The following is a 22779-nucleotide window of genomic DNA, read 5'->3' on the forward strand; positions in this document are numbered from 1 at the left end:
CTTTTTGTTTGTTGTAAACTCAGTTTAATTAATGTAATTTCAGATGTTTTTTTTCAACAAAAACTCTTAAAAACTTTCAAAGAATTGATACAAGCTTTGACATATGGAAATATCAAAAAATATTTAAAACAAATTTACAAAAAAACCTTTATAAAGTCCATCTATCTCATGAGTAGAGGATCATATAAAAACCCGCCTCATTTATTTATCAGACGGGTCTAACCCATATTATAAGTGGCGGGTCATGGCTTTTAAAGGCCTCCATTCCTATGTCCTAAGCCTCTGAGTTATTTCATTGAAGCGCACTCAAGTTCTCCATTGAAGCGCACTCAACGTTCTCCATCGAAGCGTTCTCCGTTGAATCTAATTCTTGTATTCCCCATTGAAGCAGCTTCTAAGGTAAGTTGTTTGTTGTTGTTATCATCACATCAATTTCACAATCTAGGGTTTATATTTGATCTAATCTAATTTAATTATCAGTGCTTTAAGTTTAGGGTTCGCAAATTCTTAGATTATGAAACATCATATCCAAAAGAAAAGAATTTATGAGCGTAATTTGATTATTGAATCAAGTATCCCTAAAATTATGTATTTTCGAGATAATTCAATATGAAATCAAATCTCTTTTCCCTGGGCCTAGGGCGTTAGGGTGGAACTATGAAATTGGACCTTCACTCCCTAAAATTATGTGTTTTTTTAAGCCTAAGTTGATAGTTGAATCAAATTTGCTATGAAATTGGACCTTTTTCTCTCTGGCAGGTTGGTCGTCCCTCCTTTCAGGGACGGGCCTAGGCAGGATGCAAGATTGAGGGTTGGATAAAGGCATGAAGTTTTTACATGCCCAATGTATTAGTAATTTAAACCTTGAATTCCACAAGTTTTTCCTGTTTTCCTTTTTACTATTATTACTTTCCCCCCACCCCTTTGATAGTGACCAGCATATAGACTGCTTCATAAAGATGATTAACGATGTAAAAAAGTGTGGCATGCTTTTATCATAACTTATTTGAGAAATTTTGTGCTTCGACCGTAGAGTTTACTCATGTTTTTTGTTTTTTTTTTTTCCTCTTTTTGAGTTGATTTGTGATGACTCTGATGAGTGGTTTGTCTGAATGTACGGGTCTTCTAATGTTGGGTTGTGGATTGTAATGGCAGGATGTCGACCTTGAGAAACTTAAAGATAAAGACTAGCACTTGTAAGCGCCTTGTTAAAGAGCTAAACTCATATGAGATAGAGGTCAAAAGAGAAGCTGCTAAAACAGCTGAGATGAAGGAGAGAAGTGCTGATCCTTATGACCTTAAGCAACAGGTATGTCTGAACAGTCCCATGAACCAACTTAAACGAAAATTAAATTCATTTTAGGATTTTCTGCGCATTTCCTTCCTAACTGATTTCCTCCATTTATATATTTTCTCACTTCTTTTCCCTCTCGCACGTCTAAACAATTAGTTGCCTTCCTCTCAATTTAAGAATGACAGACTAATTTGTTTTACCAAGAGTCCAAGAGTCTCTTTACCATAGGCTAGTTTATTACGAAAGTAAGTTTTCTGAGAAACATTGGTTAAGGCAGAAACTTTTACACATGATGAGTTAAGAAAGGAAATAGTTGCTTCTTTGATTATTTAGTTTAGATCTATTGAGACATTAGTAAAAGAAAAATGGGTTCAAAGGGTCTGCTGTTAACTATGTTCAGCTATAGCACAAAAGTTACCTCAATTCTTTTGATAATTTTTACATGCACAGACTTGGTATCTGGTGCCATCATTCTCTGATTAAATGTGAGCTGGTTTTGCACGATTTTTTTAGGTCTTAATATATGATAACAAAGCAGTTAAAAAGACTTTGGGTAACTACTTGGATAACTTCAGTCTATCGTGTATTCTTTATCACAGATTAAATAGTCCTACTTATAAAATCTATTTTAGGCTCTGAAGCACATTCCGAAGGCTTTTGTGTAATCCCCAATATTCATTGTATAAATGATCAATGATGCCATTATTAGGTTGTTATTATCGAATCTCATAGGGAAGAGATGCAAAGGGGGTAGTATGCTACCCATATCCTTTTGCCATCACCTTTCCAACTTCTAATTCTACTTACATAACTTATCAGTGTTACATCCATTCTAGAAATGTTTGCATTTTGTTCTCAATTACACCATAATATTGCCTTTTGGATAGAATTAAGTATCAGTTGCTAGAGTACAGTCTTACCTTTTAATTTCTAAAGAAAAAGCATTTCTTCTCACTAGCCTACTTGATTCAGCATCAGCCATATGCCTTTGGAAACAACTATTTTCAGTGATTCTGTGATTGTTGCTCTCAATGCTCGTTTATTCTCTACTTCCAGGAGAATGTGTTGGCTGAATCTAGGATGATGATTCCTGACTGTCGCAAGCGCCTGGAGTCTGCACTGGCTGACTTGAAAGGAACACTGGTACAACTTTTTTTTATCCTCCATGTGTTTGATATCTCTTTCTCTGCTGCCAGAATTTTGTACATATTCTTAGGGTAGACTTCTGCTAGAGTGCTAGAGGCATGAAAACACTGCCCTGTTTGTCTTAGGACATGAAGACATTTCAATGAATAGACAACATAACACAGGTGATCAAGATGAAATGTAGTTCTTCTGTAGCTAATGTCTTACTACACAGTTACTTAGAAATTATAGCTCTATTAGGATTAAATGGAGTTCTCTTTTTGTTATATCCAATTTCAATCTACTTGCAGGCGGAGCTGGAAGAGTCTGGCGAGAAAGAAGGACCAGATATTGATGATGCTCGAAGTACCATTGCGGATGTTGAGAAAGTGTTCGAAAGTGGAGATGCATAGTAAAAAATTTGAATCACAAATTAAAATTCTATGTAATGTAAGAAGTTGTGCAGTCAGGAAAGAAGTCTGTTGAGGTTTTGTGGTGAAATTGTAGAACTTACTGAAGCCGCCAGTTCTCAGGTGTGGATGGCGCAGTTTATATATTTTCATTTATTTTTAGCCAACGACATGAACTTCCTTGCTTTTCTGGCCTTTTGAAATTGACTGATCTTCTTATTGACTTAGAAAATCAAACTCAATCAGTGGTTCTTAATACTTTGTGCTACGTATTGAGTGAATAATTGAAAGTAATTACCTTAGCTTGATGTTGCATATCAAGAAATTGTGTAAAACTTTTGATCTTAATGTTCCATTCTGATTTTTACTGAAGATAACAGAGCTATATTTCATTGTTTGTGATGCATTAATTTGAGGATATTAGTTCTCATTTGGCAGAGTGTTCAATATCTATACTTGATGTTTAACCGTCATGATACTTTTCTGTGAAGACTGTGATAAAGATCTGTTGCCTATAAAAGATTGAAATACTGACTGACTTCTGGATAAAGATATGTTACTTGATGGTTCAAAAGATCGAAATACTCGCCTAGATGAAAATAGCTTTTCTAACTCCTTTACAATATCTTGGTTCTATTTCCAACTCCCACCATATATCCTAACCATTTCTTCAAAGTTATTCCTAAATTCTAAATCTCAAGCAAAGATGCCAATGTTTCTTCCCTTTTCTACTGTTTAAAAATAGATAAAATCAGTAACTTTCAAATCATCTATTATTAGACCATATATATATATTGAACACAAATATGCCAAAAGAAGATGCTTGCTTGCAAGAAATGTAAGGATAATCATGAAGATGAGCAAGGAGTTTTCCCACCCAATTCACCCACAACACAAGCTAAAGCTAGAGAATTGGGTTAACATACAAATGTCATGCTTGCGATTTCAACCTTCACAAGGTATGAGCCTTACCACCTTCAACCCTAAACCACCCCTTCTACAAGAAATGCCATTTCAAACTCCACAACCTTCCCTTAGGCCCGATCTTAAGGCTATGCGATGCATGCCATAACGAAGCTCAAGGGTTCGTGTACCATTGTAAGAAGTGTGGGTTCGATCTTCATCCTTGTTGTGTGAATTTACCTCAAGTGCTGAATGATAGGGAACGTGATCTTTACTTGCATAACAAGCTATCGAGGCCGTGCCATTATTGTAGTAAGAAAGGGCAAGGTTGGGTTTATGTATTTGAGTGCAAGATGTATAATCTCCATGTATCCTGTGTTAAAAAAACGCTTTTGGAGAGTTGGGAGGCTAAATACTTGAATGTTGACAATAACTTGGTAAGGGAGTTGGAGGCTAGGATACCTAGTCTTAAGAGGACTTCGGGAAGTCATCGCGGTGATGGATCCGATGACGACGGCGGAAATGTGATCAGGTGTTGTGAGATTGCAGGGAGTGGTGTTAATATCATTTTGTCCGCAATCTTGGGTGATCCTACAGCATTCATTGCTGGGGTAATTGGCGGGTTAACCTCCAAGTTATAGAAGAAGAAATGTAATGTGAACATTTTGTGAAAATTGTATTTTGTGTATACAAGTAATTTGTTTGTGTGTGTTAATCTCCAAATTCAATTTGTATCATAATTTATACGAAGTATAAGTCTTCTAGCGCTTGTGAATAAATTTCGCGTGTCTATGTATGGAAAAAATTAAACAAATATTCGCTCAAATGATTGGTATAACAGTTCTTACAAAATTTATGGAGCTCTCGATTATGAAAATGCTATACTCGTATTTTATGATAGACAACGTACTTAAGAAAAATAGCTTATTGTATAATGTTAAAAAGAAGTTGACTCATTGTATAATGTTAAAAAGAAGTTGACTCATTGTATACTGCTAACTTATTGTAAATTATGAATTGAATTCTCTTAAAAATTTATTTTTTGAAGAGGATTATTCATTTGTTTTAATGTACTCCTTAACGAATGAATGTTAGCCAATATATGAAGTATAATAATCAATTATTGCTGACTCAAATTCAACGTCACATACTAGCTATATTCTTATCCAAGGTTCACACAAACAAAGCATATACGTCTATAATTATCGAATATCCAGATTACAGCTAGAGCTCATAATTTTTGTTACCATTGATGGCAGATTCTCTCTTATAAATTTTACGTAAGATTACAAATAATCTTTTATCAGAAATAATATTTACTTTCCCTTTGTGTATAAACAAAATAGGTAACAATTATATCTCTATAACATTATAGATTAGCTCACAAAGTGTTTATAAACTATAAACTAATATTTGATGGTATACTCTCATATTTAAATTGTGTTTCTATTTATCAAAAATAATATGATACAAATTCTATCTCAATTTACAATTAACAAATAATCTGAGTATATATTTATAATCAACCTATATATATATAACTAATAATTATATCTTATTTAGCTACTAATCTCCTTCTTTGAATATCATCCAACAATAAATACTACATTATTGACCACAAAATCAACTCAAATAATCAAAATATATACACAATTTCATTTTCCAATAAAATAGAGATAGTTAACTAAATAAGCTAGCTATTCACATATATACATCATATACAATAACCGTGTACATGAACGCAGTACCATGGTCCTGTTAGTCCTACTCCTGCTGCTGCAAGCAGTGACATGGTCCGACGCGACACGAGCTCATGTAAGAATCACAAACATGATGGAGGGGATTGTTGAACCCCATATAGTGTGTACTAGTGAGTTGTCCCATATTGGAGAAAGAGAACATCAACCACTTTATAAGCTTAGGAAGTTAGGAGTTACTCCTCCTATCACCAATTGGTTTTAGGATGGAACCTCCTTGGGCTTGTAAGTGGACCAAAAACTCTCCTCCTCCTAATTGGGTTGCCCGGGCCCATGTGAAATTTAACATGGTATCAGAGCCCAGGTTGCTTGGGTCTTTTCTAAAAATCGGGTATCAAGCCACTAGTTAAGGAACCTCTATTGGATGTTCATTCCCAATGAGGATTATTACTCTGCCAATCCGGTGTGCTCTAATTCTAAGGACAATCACTAGTGAGGGGGAGTGTTGAACCCCATATTGTGTGCACTAGTGAGTTGTCCCACATTGGAGAAAGAGGAGAACATCAACCACTTTATAAGCTTAGGAGTTACTCCTCCTATCACCAATTGGTTTTAGGATGGAACCTCCTTGGGCTTGTAAGTGGACCAAAAACTCTCCTCCTCCTAATTGGGTTGCCCGGGCCCATGCGTAATTTAACAGGGATCAATGCTCGAATTCGTTGTCTATCAAAACACGGTGGAGGTGATGTTGCGGAGCAGGATGTTCCATATCAAGGGTTGTACGAATTCGGGTTCACGCCTAGTATACTTGGTATAACCAAGTAATGAGATTATTATCAAACTATGGGGAGAATTTTTTAAAGTAAACCTATATGGGGAGATTATTAGACATGCAGGATATGATTATTATTTGTAATTTTTATCTTTTATTAATAATAAAAATTGTTTATTTAGATATGCACCTATCCTAACCCTTAAATGATTGGATTCTATATAGTTTTAATTTTTGGAGTATTATTAGTTATATGATTTATATTTGGTTTCGAGTCCATTCCAGACTACTTTATTTTGAAAGTTGGAAAGAGTAAACCAGCTCAACCTATTGATCCATAAGGACAATAACCTTACAAATAAAAACATTTTTCCTAAACATTTAATTGAGGATTGAATGATTGATAAAATGCAATAAATTGATTTTTAATAATGGGTGGAGGGAGTAATAAAATATAATTGATTAAATACAGTAAACCAGGCCAAATGAACTAACCAACATTGGATTTTTAATTAAGACCTAAAATAATGATTAATTATGAGAGTAAGTGATAACTCGGGTGGTTAGAGCTTTCTTTCTAATTGCAGGAGATCATGGGATTGATTCTCACCCTATCCTTGTGGCTCTCTAAACACCAAAAAGCAAAAAAATAATGATTAATTATCAAATGTGCAAGACCACGGGCAACAATTTAATTAATCACTCAAACTTATTAAAATAAGTAAATTTTAGAAATATTGATTGACATGCATGGAAATAAAGTTAATTCAAGGATGAGGAATACTTCATGCATGCATCAGAATTACAATAATGAATCCTTATATGGCTGTATATCTTCTTTAAATGATAAATACTTTTAATGAGATCAAATAATTTGCATGTGTGATAATTTAATATATTGTATATGATTTTCAGACTTGTTAAACTGGCTATAATTAAGTAAGCTCATATCGATTGTTTTTTTTAAGGAATTTGTAATATATAATTTCTAAAATACTCCGTATAATTTGTTACGTTCTCTCTCTGTTCTTTTTTACTAGACCCACCTTGACTTTTACACCATTCACCACCTCTCCTTTGACCTTCTTTTGTGACAATATGTAAGAAAAAACGTATTCATGCAGGATCTTTTTGAATTCGTCTCAATAAGTACTATCATATTATATAATTTTTACTTATGGAGATTTAAAGTTATTGATCGTTAAAGTTTTGTATTGACAAGCGTGATAAAAGAAACAGGTCAAGTAAAAAAGAACAGAAAAAGTACTTGTTTTTTTAATTTAGGAGTCCCCCATTAATCTCCTGATTATGAATTGCTTGCCAACTACCGCGAAAAGGTTGGAGGTTTTCCCAAAAAATAGAAGCCTATATTCAACTTTGAACAAAGAGTTTTCTAGTCCAATAATCTTCCATTATCTTGGCCCTATAAAAGCAAATAAAAGTTTAGGTTTAAATCCCATAAAAAATAAAGTCTTTAAACTCACAATTTAATTTCCTACACCAAATTGGCAAATTGTATCAAACAATGCATAAACATGCTATTTTCTTCCTCCTCCTAGTTGTATCTCTCCATGTAATTGGTACATGCCCGCGCCATAGCATGCCTACCTTGCTAGGCACATGCTCAAGGCAGCATGGCGCAGCACCACGCATCAGCCAGCAAGCACGCTGTGTTGTGCGTGTGTGTGCCTGGGCCTATCGCCACGCACCAGCCAACAAGCATGTTGTGCATGTGTGCGTGTGGCAGGGGCCAGCACCATGCCAGGCATCGCCCAGCGCCCAGCACCCAGCAGCATGCGTGGCTCGCTAGTAGCACGCATGTGCTAGGCGTGCTGGCTGGTGCGTGCTAGCTGTGCTGGGCTGGCTGTGCTAGTTGGCCAGCAAGGCTGGCAGCCAGCTCACCCCTTGCTTGATGCCAGTTTGAGGAGAGTGGGGACCAAGGCTTAGAGCCATGCCTTGGGGAGCAAGGCAATGGTCCCCCCATGGTTATGGTCCTCACCTAACCTCTCATTTCCTCATGCCACTTGTTGATTGCATTGTTTTATAATTATTTTTGATTTAAATAAATTAGTAGAAAATACAACTATCCCACATTGATCATGAATGGGAAGAACAAGTTGCATTTCCCTATAAATACCCCATTATTGGGCATTTTGGAATACAACTTGAGTGGAACTTAAAAAGGCATCTCTTATTATTGAGAAAACCTTTAAGTTCGTAAAACTCTAGTTTTATACTTGGTCAAGTCTCGACTAACCCTCGAGGCGAAGATCATTCAAGTCGGGTCGTGGGTACGAGCCATTGGAGGCTGTCACGCTTGTGAGGCTTTAAGCTTCGAAGTAAGAGCTTGGTTTACGAGCGAAGCACGCTTCAAGGGTATTACCTCTTTATCCCTTCTCTTAATTATTGTTTAATTATGTTTATGCATGCTTTATTGCTTTAATTATTAGGGCGGGTCTTGGGCGGGTTTCTCTTCTGCGTAGCGTTGGACGCTATGAAACCCAACAGAGTTACGGGGGCGTAACTCCTTTAAGGGGGGTAGAGTGCGATAGAGTTTCACGTGTTTGCTTTTTGAGTCATTTTTGAGTAATTTTGAGTATTTCTTGAGTTAGTTATGATCTTGAGTCTGGTTAAGATGTGAATGAGTCTAAGATTTAAAATCGATTTCTTTATTTTACTAAGTTTCGGGACGAAACTTCTTTTAAGAGGGGTAGACTGTAATACCCCATATTTTTTTGACGTATTTTCCAATTAATTAATTAATTAATATTTTCTAAAAAGGGTATTTTAGTAATTTATTTATCTATTTGAATTTTGAAGCCAAAATGATATTTGAATTTTGGCGCCAACTACATTTTCAAAACTCAATGATTATTTTGGATTTTGGATAAGATTTATTATCCATTTATTTTAATAAAAACCGAATTATATATATATTTTTCGGATATTTTAATTAACAAAAGTTATATTCTTATTTATAAATTAAAGGGCCGAAATTTCTAAATTAATTAATGAGATTTTCGGATTTTCTAGTGTAGAAATCTGATTTTTATTAGTTAATTAAATTAATTTTAAGTTAAAATTTTCTAATTAATTATTTTCTACAAAATATATTATTTACACAATTATTTTTAATCCTTAAAATCTAGCAAATTTTTTCCTAAAACTAGTAGTGGAGGTCCGAAAATATGAGCATGGATATGCTCAATATTTTCGGCCACCATACGTTAATTTTCGGTTAATTTGTTAGTTTTGTATTTTAGTTATTTTCCTTAAATTCCTTATTTCCTTAATTCCTATTGTCCATCTCACAAAGATTTGATCAAACAATTTATTTGCCTTAAATCATTCTTGATTATTCCCTAAGCAAATTCATTTACCATTTAATATTTCATGACTACATACTTACCTTATTTCTTCATTTCTTAATCACCATAAACTAGACTTTCCTAAATTCTTTAACTCTCTTTTCCAAGTAATTCCTTAAACTAAATTTACCATAATTTTTCTTACAAAATCTTACCTTAATTATTTCATTCATGAGCCTATAAATGCCCCCTAATACCTCTCATATTCGTCACACCAAAAATTCAATTCTTCTCTTCTCTCTTACTCTTCTTTTCCCTCAACCTTTTCCTACTTTTCTTAAAGAAAATCAACCCGTATATCTTTGGAGCTAATTTTTGGGCACTTATATTTCACAAAAAATTGTTCCTCTCCAAAAATCCTTGAGGTTAGGCTCAAGAATCACCCAATTAGGAGTTATATTGAAGAAATTATAGCCTTTGCAAGTTCTGCCTGTTCTTTCCAACGCAAATTCAATTCTCTTTAATCCTATTCCTTCATTTTCTTCATGGTTAGTTTTCTAAAATATAAATACTTATTTAAAAGCTATACTTTTATATTAAAGTATTATTTTTAAAGAGTTTTATAGTCCATGCACATTAGATTCGGTTTATGTCTATGTTGTGATAACCTTGTGGTTATGTTATTTGGAAGGTGTATTCGTGATTGAACTTTGAAAGTGAGAAGTGTTGATTGAGATTCGAAATCAAGGTACGCTTAGGTGGCTAGATACCTTTGAAATTGATTGAATGAATAAGCATGTTTGTGTGATTTTAATTAAATTGATTTGAATTATGGTTTGCGAAATAAATTATGTTTTAAAGAAATTGGTTTTAATAAATAAATTTGAAGGAATGATTTTTATCATGTTTTGAATGATTAAATTATTTATCATGTTTTTAAAAGGTTGATTTCGAAAGCATGTTGAATTAAATAAAAAGGAGTTTTTGTGTTGTACTCTTATAAAGATTGGAATTATTGAATTAAAGAGGTTTTATTGAATTTTTATTTAAGCTTTACAAGCATGATGATAGTAATCCAACTATGCGGATTTGGTTTAAGGCTTTGGACTTTGTATGACCGAGTCTTTCCTCAAGGATATCCTTTCAATATAAAGACACTAGTTTGGGGGGTGTGCATACTTGGGTGAAGAATTGGTTTTAAAAAGAGGAATTGGTTTTATAAATCGTTTTATCGAATTATTGAATTATTGGAATTGGTTTTGAATCATGAGTTTTGGAATTATTGGATTAATTATTGGAACTGGTTTTAGAAGCTTGTTTGCTAATAAATTGAGTTTACTTATCTTGCACTTATCGTACTTAGCATATTTTGCTAATCCGTATTTCCTATTTGTTTTGGTTCGTTACCTTATTGGTAAGCAGTGTTGACTATTTTCGGGTGGAGTCATGAATGAGCATATGGGAGTCCTAAGATTTGCTTCACCAAGTTTAGGAATGTTGGTTTTGTCTTTATTTTGAGTACTCATAACAATGTTACTATTTTATAAATATTAATAAAAGAAAGTTGAGTTTTCCGCTGCAAGTTTTGTTATTGAGTTAAGTATTTTGAGTAGCCTTGTGTAATCATGCGGCGGTAACATGTCTAAGTTGATCTCTACGGTATAAATATATGTATTATAGTGGTATTTCCATAGAGGGAGATTTGAGGGTGTTACATAATAGGGTGGGTTGATCAATTTTGTAAAGATATTTCATGTATATTTTTCACATGTTGTATTGTATAATCTTTCTCAAACTTCATTTCCATAAGTTTCAAATGTTAAGGATTATTGCAAACAAAAACAAACGACATTGTTTTTTTTTTTTTGGTGTTCCACCCGGTTCAATCTTTGGGCTAATTTGAATTCGAGGATCAACATTGTTGATTAGTTCGTAATTAAAAGGTACACAAACGAAATAGTTTTATTTCATTTTTTTTTGGTAAGTAATATTTTATTACCAAAAGAAAGAGGGCAAGCCCTCACCACCAAACTACAACGCCCTCAAGGGCCAAACAACCACCAAACATATATACAGCCAAAACAACAACGAAAACAAAACAAAAAACCAAAGAGCTAACAAAGCAGCAGAAAACCAAAACAAGGAAATAAAACAAGAACTACACAGAATTCCTAAGATTGTAGAGCCATTGAACTTGAGCTCTAGTCCACTTCTTGTTTATGAGTTGCTGACTTCTTTCCATAACTTCCATACGAACCGCTTTGCAAAGCTTATCAAGATGAATAACAACTTTTTGCCCATAAGAGTGATTCCTGACAAGCCATATATGATATAATAAGGTAGTAAGTATAGCAAGCACCACCTTCTTCTTAATAGGGTCTTTCAAACCTCTGATCCACATCTTCCAAGCATTATCAATGCTGCAAACCCTATAATTCACACCAATCCAGCCACAAATACTCTTCATACAAATTTGACTGTAGTTACAATTGAAAAACAGATGATAAAGGGTTTCAGGTTTAGAGTCACAGAGCAAACAGACCTCTTCCTGACAGATTCTAAGCTTGAAAAGCTTGTTTCTCAATCTGGGATATTGAATTTACTCCAAATCCTGAGTGTCCAGCTAACATCAGGTATATTTCCTTGTAACCATTTATAAACATCAGCAATTGAATAAGTTTTGTCAGTCCACTGATTTCTATCAAAACTCACGAGATCATATATGCTACCTCAACAATAATGTGTTAACCAAATATTGCAGCATCCCTACATAACCTTTGTATGATCATGTTAGGTACCTCAACAAACATTAGGAACACATTATAGGAGCATCATACATAACCTTATTAGGATCTTATGAGTCCCTTCATCACTTGATTTAGGAGTTAACCTCAACTATAACAAAAAAAGGGACTCTAATTCATTCACAAAGCCAAAACTCGGGACTCCTATATGCGTAGAAAACCAAGGTCTCTTAATAATTGTCATTGAGACCAATAAACCAAAACACAAGGCCCCTCAATGATTTTCATTGAGACCATTACACCAAAGACATCATCATCCAACAACCACTTGACTCCCCAAAACCCAAAAAAACCAGTAACATCTAACAAGCAAAACAATCATCATAATCATCAAGAATAGCCATTAAGCATAACCGACAGCATAACCCTCAAGCCTAATCCTCAAGCCCAATCAACAAGCATAATCATCAAGCATAATAAAGCATAATCCTCTGCCATAATCAACCATAATCTGGCATAATCAAGCAGATTCAACCATAATCAACCATAATATGGCTTAATCAAGCAGATTCAACCATAATCTGGCATAATCAAGCATAATCATCACCCAAAGTAATCATCAACCATAATCATCACCCAAATTAATCATCAACCATAATCATCACCCAAAATAATCAAGCACCATAATCTGGCCCAATCAACAAGCATAATCATCATGCATAATAATCTGGCATAATCATCATGCATAATAATTTGCATTGGCATAATCATCAAGCATTATAATATGGCATAATCATCAAGCATAATCAAATTAATAGCATAACCACCATTAAGCATAATCATCAAACAAAATTAACAGAATAACAATTAAGCATAATCATCAAGCATCAAAATAAACATTATAAGGGGTTTAGAAACTGTTACGCTGAGAACTCATTCAGGCGGGTGATGTTTTGGGTCAAATTCCCTCAATATCAGCAGAAACAAGGACTTCCTGTCCAGATCTCTTACGTTTTTCCCCAGATCTTGGTTCATTATTGTCAGCAGTACCAGAGGCAGCCTTCATTTCCTCCTCTTCAATAAGATCTACGATTTTTGTGCCAGGACCACGAATTCTTCTTAGCACTGATAACGGTACTGTGGGAGTTGATGGAATTATAGATCTGCGCTTTCTGGTGGAAGAAGAACCCCCACATACCTTCTCTTTGGAAACCGGTTTTTCATGGTCGATTTCTAGAGCAATTTGTTTTTTTCTTTGCCTTCTCTTCTTCCTCAACAGATCTGAGCACTTTCCCTAAAGCTCTTACGGAATTAACACTCAAAACGTCACCGATTTCACCAGAAGTGAAGCGACGACAAACCGACGGAGAGCCGCGCTCAATAGAGTCAACTAAAGCGCCGAGCAGCCCGATTTCTTGTTCATCCTCACTCCCTAAAACAGCGACATAGAGTTGGGTGCCGACATATTTCGGGAATAAGGAGCAAGATAGTGGAGAGAAAAGGTGAAGGTAGGAAGAAGCCGTAGAACAATGGCAGGAGAGAGAAAGTGCAGTAGAGAAGATGGAAGCAGGAAGAACGTAGAAGAACTCGATTTAGGGTTTTAATCCCAGAAAAATTTGGGGAAATGTTGGCCCACATTGATTTATTTATTATTATTATTATTATTATTATTATTATTATTATTATTTTTTAAAGTTGGGCGATTTTAATGAGTTAGTTGGAGGATTGAATAATTTTTGGTGGGAGTATTTAATTTAATCTAGCTAGATTAAGTGTTTTAATAACCATAGTTTAGTTGTCTAACTAAGTTTTAAAGAAATTTAGTAAAGGTAAAACAGTAATTTCATTTAAAAAATTTACTAAGAATGGAAAGTTGCATACTTGCATCTAATATGAAATTTCCGTTTTTGACAAAAGTTGGATATAATATTTTCTGGAGGTAGTACATTATTTTAACCATAATTATCTTGAGTTGCACATTATTTTAAAATAAGTATAAACAATCAAATAAAATCAAATATGACAACGTTAATTAGCACCAAAATTACAAATGGAAAAAGGATTTATCTCTCTGAAAAAAAAGGGAGTAGCAATTAATTATTTGTTCAAATTTTAGAGCTGTATTTGCATTAATGTTAGAAATCCACTGAACAATTACACTTCTAGAAGTGGAAAGAGCCCAAGATTGCAATCTATACAAATAGATCTTTGTCTAAACATAATAATTGAAATAGTACCCTATATTGAAATTTCTGAACTATCTTTTATACTCTGTAACCTAACTAGTTGTTTGTTTGTAGAGATAAATGGTGGGATAGGGATAAATAATCCCTTGCATCTTATAATCTCTTATTTGTTTAATGGGAATTGTTTTATCCCATATAAAAGATAAAAAATAGAATTATCCCTTTATTTTTATAAAAAGGGATAGGTATAAAGTTTAAGGATTAAATTGAAAAGTAAAAGACAATTTTACCCCGAATGAAAAGGGGGGGGAAAAGGAGAGAAAAATGTCAGTAAGGATAGTTAAGTAATTTTACTACTTATTCTAATTTAATTTTCAAATTATACCAAACAATGAATAACATAATTTTTATCCTTATCCCACCTATCAATTCTCTATCCTTATGCCAAACGCCCCGTAAATGCTAACATTATCCTAAACTACCAGTATTCAGCAACAGTTCACTCTTGCCATAAAATCAAGGATATAGACCCTTCAACAACACAAGGGCAACAATTTAGTAAAAGTCAACTCGAGTAGCCCTGCATATTGTGTATTTGTGTGGCACACTGGCAACTCAAGGCTTTTTTTTTTGGTAAAAGGGGTAAAGCTAGATAGATAAATTATGTAATTATGTGTCATTAAGACACTATGTTCATACAGACCAGAAGTAGTAATAGTAGCAGTTATCATAAGTGTTGTTCCAACAAGGCTTATGTTATTTTGTAACTTTCGATCAGTCTGTTGGGCGATGAGCTTTGGAGACATGCAACCAGAATTCACATCCCAAATTAAACTACATGGCAGCAACATTTATTGCCCCGGGTTAATTTAGCCTGCGTGGAGGATGTCCGAAAGATTTCTACCACTCTGTACAGAGAAAGTAAGAATCGTATACATAATAAACAAGATATTCATGATATACGAGGACATCAAAACCTTATGATGATCAAATGAATCAACAGATTCAAGGACTCATTGATTCAACACTGAAAACGCAAACTACCACCAAATTTCCAAATTGCAGTTATAGTTTAGAGCCCAATAAAACTAAAAATTGTCAACTCAATTTTGCAGCCAAAGTCACAGACAGCATATAATTGAACACTAATTCAAACACTACAATTAGCAACTACTAACTACACTCCGGTGAATATGAGCCCATTTTCCCTCATAAAAATGCCCATTTGATCAAAACTACATTAGATTCAAGCATTGTATAATGAGTTCACCATGTTAAAAGGCACAAAATAACCACTAAATTCTATCAAGTCATATAAACAGAAATCCAAACACTCTATCTAATTAAGAATGAAACTTTAAATTTGATTTCAAATCTCTTATAATTGCAAAGGGTTTATACCACACTTACAAGAACAAAAGGCAACACATTGCCCCTAAAAAACTAGCAACAAATCATTCATTTCAACTTGAATCCACAATTCACATGGACTTTTTAACTTTTTTTTTTTAATTAGTAACAAAAAATCAGAGGAAAAAAAAAAAAAAAAACTAAAACACAGAAAGAATTGAAATTTAGCTGCCTCAATATCCTCCAAAGCTAATGGTAAATAAGCAAAAGGAGAAACATACATAAAGCAACACATACAGATATTGCTTCAAGGGAACGAGTCAAATGTGATTGAAATTCCACATAAACCAGTAAATGAAGCTTCTTTCTTACAATTCAATCATGAAACCCTAATTTACAGATCTGAAATATTAGTATTTCATAATTATCAATTTTTCGCAACACTTTGAAATCATGCTGTAATCAATAAGAACGAAATAAGATTAATAAAAAACGTGTAACAATGAAATAAAAAATCGATGAATAATTGAATACTACCATGTCGAATTGGGTTGAGATTCTGATGATGAAGCTGATAAAAATTAAGCGATTTAATCTTCAATACCTTAATCAATGGCCATAATTAAGGCTAATTAAAAAGCAAGATAACTAAGGCCGATTGATTAAAGTACAGAAAGCAAATCGAATTCAACAAAATAACCAAATTGCCAGGAAATTAGCTTGAATACCCTCATCAATGGCCTTAATCATGCTTTAAGAATTCGATTATTAGATAACATAATAATCGATTGGATCGAATGAATAAGGACATCGATGAGAGTATTGAAGATAAGGCAATAAAAAATACGGAATTGATGAACCCTAATTAGGGATTTGAGGTTTAAGAGAGGGAAGAGATTGGTGAATCATAATGAGATGGGGTAAGTAACAAGTGAGATTTAAAGAGTGGCGTAAGTAAAGGTGAGGTTTTGTTTTAGGGTTTTTGGAGCAGATGTTAATATGCCGTCAAGAGTCACGATGGCATCGTGAGCCATGGGCTTAAACTGAACTTCCGGAAGTTTCTTGTTTTTTCCGCATTCAATGACGAAAAATGAATGCGAATTGTTAAAACTTTGCCCGCTTTTTACAAAATAAGGAAAATGTTTTACTCCTTCCGTCCCATAATTTCGTGCTTGTATTTCTTTTCTGGTGTCCCTTAATGTTGTGCCTGTTTTTAAAAATAGCAAATAATCATTATTTACTTTTTATCTTTTCCATACAAAATACACATATACCCAAAAAATAGACACGAATTATGGGACGGAGAGAGTACATCGGACTAAATGGGGGCACGAAGCCTTAAGTGTAATATACACCCAACAAAAGTATTCATACACAAAATGACCCAAACCGAAATAACTCGATTTCTCAAAATGACACTTACATCAGACCAATCGAGGGCACCGAGCATGAAGCCTTAAGCGTAATATGTACACCAACAAAAGTATTCACACCCGAAATGACCCAAACCAAAATTACTCGATCTGTCCTAACGACACAAATCGATTTCAGTTTGAACTAGTTGACACGAAAAGACCCAAGTAAAAAATAATCTGAAATACATCGACTCGAGTTTTTGAAATATGTTTTTTGTTTTGTACAAGTAGTATGTAAGTGTAAAAATTGTCTGAATAATACGATCTTTCTTCACCAGTGTGGCAATGTTTAAAAAAGGTTAAAGTAACAAAATGCGATTACAAATAAAAGAGCTTGAGAGAGTAAAAGTGAGGTAACAAAGGTAAATATCATATGTGAGTAAGGCCCTGCTCTTTTGAGTTTATGGGCAGAGCAGAGCAAAGTAGATTTTAGCAGAGAAGAGCAGATTTTAGCAAAGCAAAGCAGAGCAGGACACAACAGAGTTGATTTCAGAATTATTATTATTATTATTATTATTATTATTATTATTATTATTATTATTATTATTATTATTATTATTATTATTATTATTATTATTATTATTATTATTATTATTATTATCTCAAAAAAGACAAAGCCATACAACCTACAAAAAATTAGTGGGAAGCCGAGATACAATCTGGGCCCCTACTCCTCTAGCTATAGCAAATCCTATTCTAGTGAAGATATGAGCAGCAGCACGTGCTCCAATGTCTTGAGTCTTCGAGTACTTCTGGATCCGCTTCAACAAAGCAACCGCCTCCTTTTCTAATTCTCCAAATGTAGAGAAAGAGAAAGGAAGGAAGTCATATCCAATTGCCCAACAACTGGATTCGTACTTGACCCGCTTCCGACGAGCTGCATCAGCCACAACCCGTCCAGGAACAAAACCAGATAACCCAGACTGTGTCAAAGGAGAAGACCCTGTCAAGTCAACACAGACATCGCGACCACGATCCCAAGAATGAAGTAACGCATCTGCAGGTCTGAGGCCCCGTCGTTCCCTCCAGACAACCCAATGTCGACCTCCTTTCTAGCTGAAATCCCAGATCGATAACAAACATCAACAGGGGTATCCCGCACAACATTATGGCGATATTTAACACCCACTATACCAACACACGACACTGCATGATCACCGAAACAATCCCCAGTAAAAACCCTTGAACAAGCAGAGCACGGCGTCGAGGCAGAGAACAACGGAACACCCAAGCGGTACACAACACACACCGGTAAGTCTTTGCGTTCATCGTCTGACCCAACTCCGGAATAGGAACCGCCCGAAGCCAAGCAGAGGTGTGATCTCCCTACTGCGATTTCCACAATGCTGATTGACGAGGAGATAAAGAGAAGGTGGATTCTGCAGAAACGGTAACCTTTGTGAAATATATATCTGCCAATTTCTTCATGAGTTTAGGGGCAGCGACCTCACTAGGATTACTCAAAATCTCAGACTCCACCGTTCTATTGAACAGGCTCAACGCATCCTCAAAAGCTCGACCAAGGCCAACAACACCAGCATGCCGTAGAAGCTTCGTCTGCAACCCAGCAGACTGTAACTGCGAAGCAAGAAAAGTATAATGACGAACATCACCTGCGGAATAAACACCAAGCCTGCCATACGCAAAAGGTAAGGTGGCAAGCCGCCACTGCCAATCGCCAAACCCAGGCCCTGAAGCAGCAACGATACGCTCCAAAGAAGATCAAAGAGCCTCGTCGAATGTGCGCTGAGCCACCTCAAAAGTACTAGGTGGACAAGTACGCAAAGCAAAGTAGAGTATAGAAACTCCGGTACAAGCCCTAAGCAACAACAGCTCGCGCTGAGGATCATCAAGCTTAGCAACCCTATCCATAAGCGCAATGGTCTTGGTCACCCTCTGCATCACCAACTCACCCCCAAACCCGGAATCGGAACTAGCGGGACCACCAAGCAGCTTAACACCACGCAAGGGTCGAGCAATATTAGGTGGAAAGACACCCACAAGCCTGCTTCGAGGGTCTTTTGTAGGCCAGAAAACTTCAGACTTTTCCACATTAAGATGTAACCCAAAACGAGGTCCTTCCTCCATAATCAACTGCAGAACCTTCCCCACCACCAACGTGTCACCAATAACAGTGTCGTCATCCAAATACAAAGCCTGAAGACATACATCAAAAGTGTCTCTGATTTTACACACCAGGGGGTGTAAAACCAAAGCAAAAAGCAGAGGACCAAGGGGATCACCCTGCTGTACCCCCTGAGACGACCATAAAGTATGGTCCCCGTAATACAATCTAGTTGGATTAGAGTAGCAGAATTCAACCCATCGCGAAAGGCCCGGACAACGACGACGAACTTCACGTAACATGACCACACGATCAACTAGATTGAAGGCATTTTGAAAATCCACCAACAACATAGAAAGACCAACATCGGAACCACGATCCTCAATCAACCGATTTACAGCATGAAGAACCGCCTCACCTCCCGAAGAAACCCCAACACCAAATTGGAGACCATCAAAGTAACTTCCTAAAGACCGGCCAACCATAACAGCACCGACCTTCGAAACCAAACGCCGCCAAACAGTACCCACGGCTATAGGACAAATACCACCACCAGGCTTGACAAGAGGAGTGAGAGGAGCACTAGCAATATACTCTCCTAGTTCCATAGGACATCTTCCGGCTAGAAAGAGATTAATCACCCCGGAAATAGAGTCAACTAACTCATCCGAGACATCCACAGCAGCACCACTCAAGCAATCCATAAGGTGTTGAGCACGTAAACCGTCCCTACCACAAGATGTGCCACGCGAAAAACTCTTAATCCAATCCAAAACTATAGCAGAAGTAGTTACGAGATGAAGGCCATCAACAGGTATATCAGGCAAGGATGGAGCTGGAGAAGTAGGGTGTTTAGACTGTAAATCCGCGAGAGTGGCGTCATTATAAGGAGCTACGCCTGAAGAAGAAAGAACCCGGACTGCAGCGGTGTAATGACCATCACATATCTTCTTACGACACTGCTTGATATTACGCTCTTCCAAATCAAGGTCCTCATCATCAAAGACCGTCAAAGTAGGAGAATCCTCTGCCAGAGTTTCCCTCACAAGCTACAAACTACCACCGAGCGCACTCCAAGAACAAATAGCGCTGGAAATACACTCTTCCTGATGCCGACGTCTCACTGAAGAACGAGACTCACGATTACTCCGCGGGCGAAAGGTTTTGAGGGTGCAAAGAGGTAACATTAACAAGGAGACCCAATTAGAAATGTCATCAGGCTTAGAGACCACCTTATCAAGAGCACCTTTCGAAACCCGAGAAAACCCCAAACGACACTTGGGAGGGATAGACTTCACAGTGCGAAACCCCTTAGAAAACAAACTATCAAGAAGAGCCACATCAAAACCACTAGTATGATCTCGCAACAAACCATCCACATGTCCAATACGAGCAGGAGAAGAGGGAGGGATAGTCTTGTCGAAATTATGAAGCACAAAACGAACAACACCATCTCCCTCATCCGGGGGTGACACGTCCTCACCCGAAACATGACGGCACTTAGAACGAAGCGTATGAGTTTTATAGCAAACCCCACACAACCAAATCCCCATACGCAAAAAAGTTACTTCCGCCTCAGTGTAGATAGCCAAATTAGAAGTAAGAGAATGTCGGGTGATATCTCGCGCACCGATACAACAATGACGATCACTAAGATGCTTGATTAGAGAACTTCTAGTAAGGCCATTACCACTCCCATCTTGACATCCACTAAGACCCACAAAAACGCCAACAAAACAACCAAAACTCCAAGCAAAAACTACCAAAAACAGCAACAAAGAAAAGACGTTGGAAACTAACCAAAGGCTGCCTGAAAACAGCCCCTCTGCTGCTGCCGGAAAGCAGCCAACTGGTATCGGAAATACGGCTGGAAAAAGCACCCAAAGCTGCACCAAAGTCGCACCCAAAACTGACCCAAAAGAACCGAAATTCGAAGGCTAAAAACAGCCTGAAATCAACCAAAAAGAAGCCTGAAAAACGAGCCTGATAATCGACCACAAACAAACCAGAATCGCGAGCAGTAAACCGCCTGAAAGACGACCGGAAAACCGCCAGAACTCGCCCAGAAACAGCCTGAAAGTCCACCAGATCATGCCAGAAAACGACCTAAAAATCTGGCCACAAACGACGCGGAAAACCACCGGAAATACACGCCTGAAAACACCCCTGAAGTCTGCACAAACGACGCCTGAATTCGCCGGACCTGATTGCACTGCCACCGAGAAACTGACGTCGCCGGGAAAGCTGCCTGAAAAGTGACATGGAACCCTACCCAACCTTGCCCTAATCACCCTAATCGAGAGAAAACGTGCATAATATTTAAAAATAACAAAAACCTACAAAGTCAAACGATTTACAAGAAATTAGTGGGGAGTCGAGATACAATCTAGGCCCCCACCCCTCTAGCTATAGCAAACCCGATCTTGTTGAATATGTGAGCAGCTACACGAGCACCAATATCCTGCGTCCTAGCGAATGCCTGAACCCGCTTCAGCAACGCAGTAGTATCCTTATCTAAGTCCCCCAATGAAGAAAAGGAGAAAGGAAGAAAACCATAGCCAATAGCCCTGCAACGCGCCCCATACTTGTCTCGCTTCCGCTGAGCCGCAGTCGACACAACACGACCACGAACGAAGTTAGACAACCCTGATTGTGTCAAAGGAGAAGACCTCGTCAAGTCAACACATACATCAAGGCCTCTATCCCAGGAGTAAAGCAACACATCTGTAGGTCGAAGAGCCCCGTCGTTCCCTCCAGTCAACCCAACGTTAACCTCCTTTCTTGCAGAAATCCCAGAGCGGAAACAAATATCAACAAGGGTATCACGAACAACGTTGTGCCGATGTTTAATACCCACCATCCCAGCACAATACACTGCATGATCCCCATAAATATCCCCATTAAAAACCCTTGAGCAAGCAGAACACGGTGTTAAAACGGAGAACAAGGGAACACCCAACCAGTAGCAAAGAACACAACGGTAAGTCTTACCATTCTTAGTCTGACCCAAACCTGATATCGGGACCGGTCGCAACCAGGCAGAAGTGTGATCCCCTTGCTAGGACTTCCATAAGGCAACCTGACGCGGAGATAAGGAGAAAGTGGATTCTACAGATGCAGTGACCTTCGTGAAATATATATCTGCCAATTTCTTCATGAGTTTGGGGGCAGCGATCTCACTAGGGTTACGCAAAAGGTCAGTCTCCACAGTCCTATTAAAGAGACTAAGAGCGCCATCGAAGGTCGGTCCTGGACCAGCAATACCAGAATTGTGAAGAAGCGAAGCCTGAAGACCAGAAGACTGCAAACGCGACGCAAGGAAAACATAGTGCCGAACATCACCCGCTTAATAGATACCCAATCCACCATAAGAAAAAGGTAAGGTGGCAAGTCGCCATTGCCAATCGCTAAAACTTGGCCCTGAAGCAGTTACAATACGCTCTAAAGAACCTCGAAGGACCACATCAAAAAAAATCTGGGCCGCTTCAAAAAGACGAGGAGGACAAGTGC

The 22779-nt window shown here is 36.9% G+C and overlaps 2 protein-coding genes and 1 long non-coding RNA gene across 3 annotated transcripts; 2 read left to right on the forward strand and 1 right to left on the reverse strand.

Moving 5' to 3' along the window:
- Window positions 1-244: 244 nt before the first annotated feature.
- LOC110699566 (tubulin-folding cofactor A-like) lies at window positions 245-3223 on the forward strand. The gene is made up of 4 exons (XM_021877064.1): window positions 245-399; window positions 1156-1309; window positions 2351-2437; window positions 2731-3223. The coding sequence occupies exons 2-4, from the start codon at window positions 1157-1159 to the stop codon at window positions 2830-2832; spliced, it is 342 nt and encodes a 113-aa protein (XP_021732756.1). The 5' UTR covers window positions 245-399; window position 1156; the 3' UTR covers window positions 2833-3223.
- Window positions 3224-3794: 571 nt separating this feature from the next.
- Window positions 3795-4553, forward strand: LOC110699567 (the record flags this gene model as incomplete). The annotated part of the gene is made up of 1 exon (XM_021877065.1): window positions 3795-4553. A coding segment is annotated over one exon (579 nt), but the record flags the coding sequence as incomplete, so codon positions are not given.
- A 6892-nt stretch (window positions 4554-11445) lies between these two features.
- On the reverse strand, window positions 11446-13845 carry LOC110699568. Its single transcript, XR_002506935.1, has 2 exons — window positions 12052-13845; window positions 11446-11938 (listed from the first exon to the last, which is right to left on the reverse strand). It is a non-coding gene; the product is annotated as an uncharacterized LOC110699568 (long non-coding RNA).
- Between the last annotated feature and the right edge of the window lie 8934 nt (window positions 13846-22779).

This window comes from Chenopodium quinoa, unplaced genomic scaffold (genome assembly GCF_001683475.1).
Source record: "Chenopodium quinoa cultivar QQ74 unplaced genomic scaffold, ASM168347v1, whole genome shotgun sequence".
In the NCBI taxonomy this organism is placed as follows: Eukaryota; Viridiplantae; Streptophyta; class Magnoliopsida; order Caryophyllales; family Amaranthaceae; genus Chenopodium; species Chenopodium quinoa.

Coding starts and splice junctions, on each gene's coding strand:
- LOC110699566 (XM_021877064.1), top strand. CDS start 1,157: ATGTCGACCTTGAGAAACTTAAAGATAAAGACTAGCACTTGTAAGCGC. Junction 1,310..2,350: donor CTTATGACCTTAAGCAACAG/GTATGTCTGAAC, acceptor CTCTACTTCCAG/GAGAATGTGTTGGCTGAATC. Junction 2,438..2,730: donor CTGACTTGAAAGGAACACTG/GTACAACTTTTT, acceptor ATCTACTTGCAG/GCGGAGCTGGAAGAGTCTGG.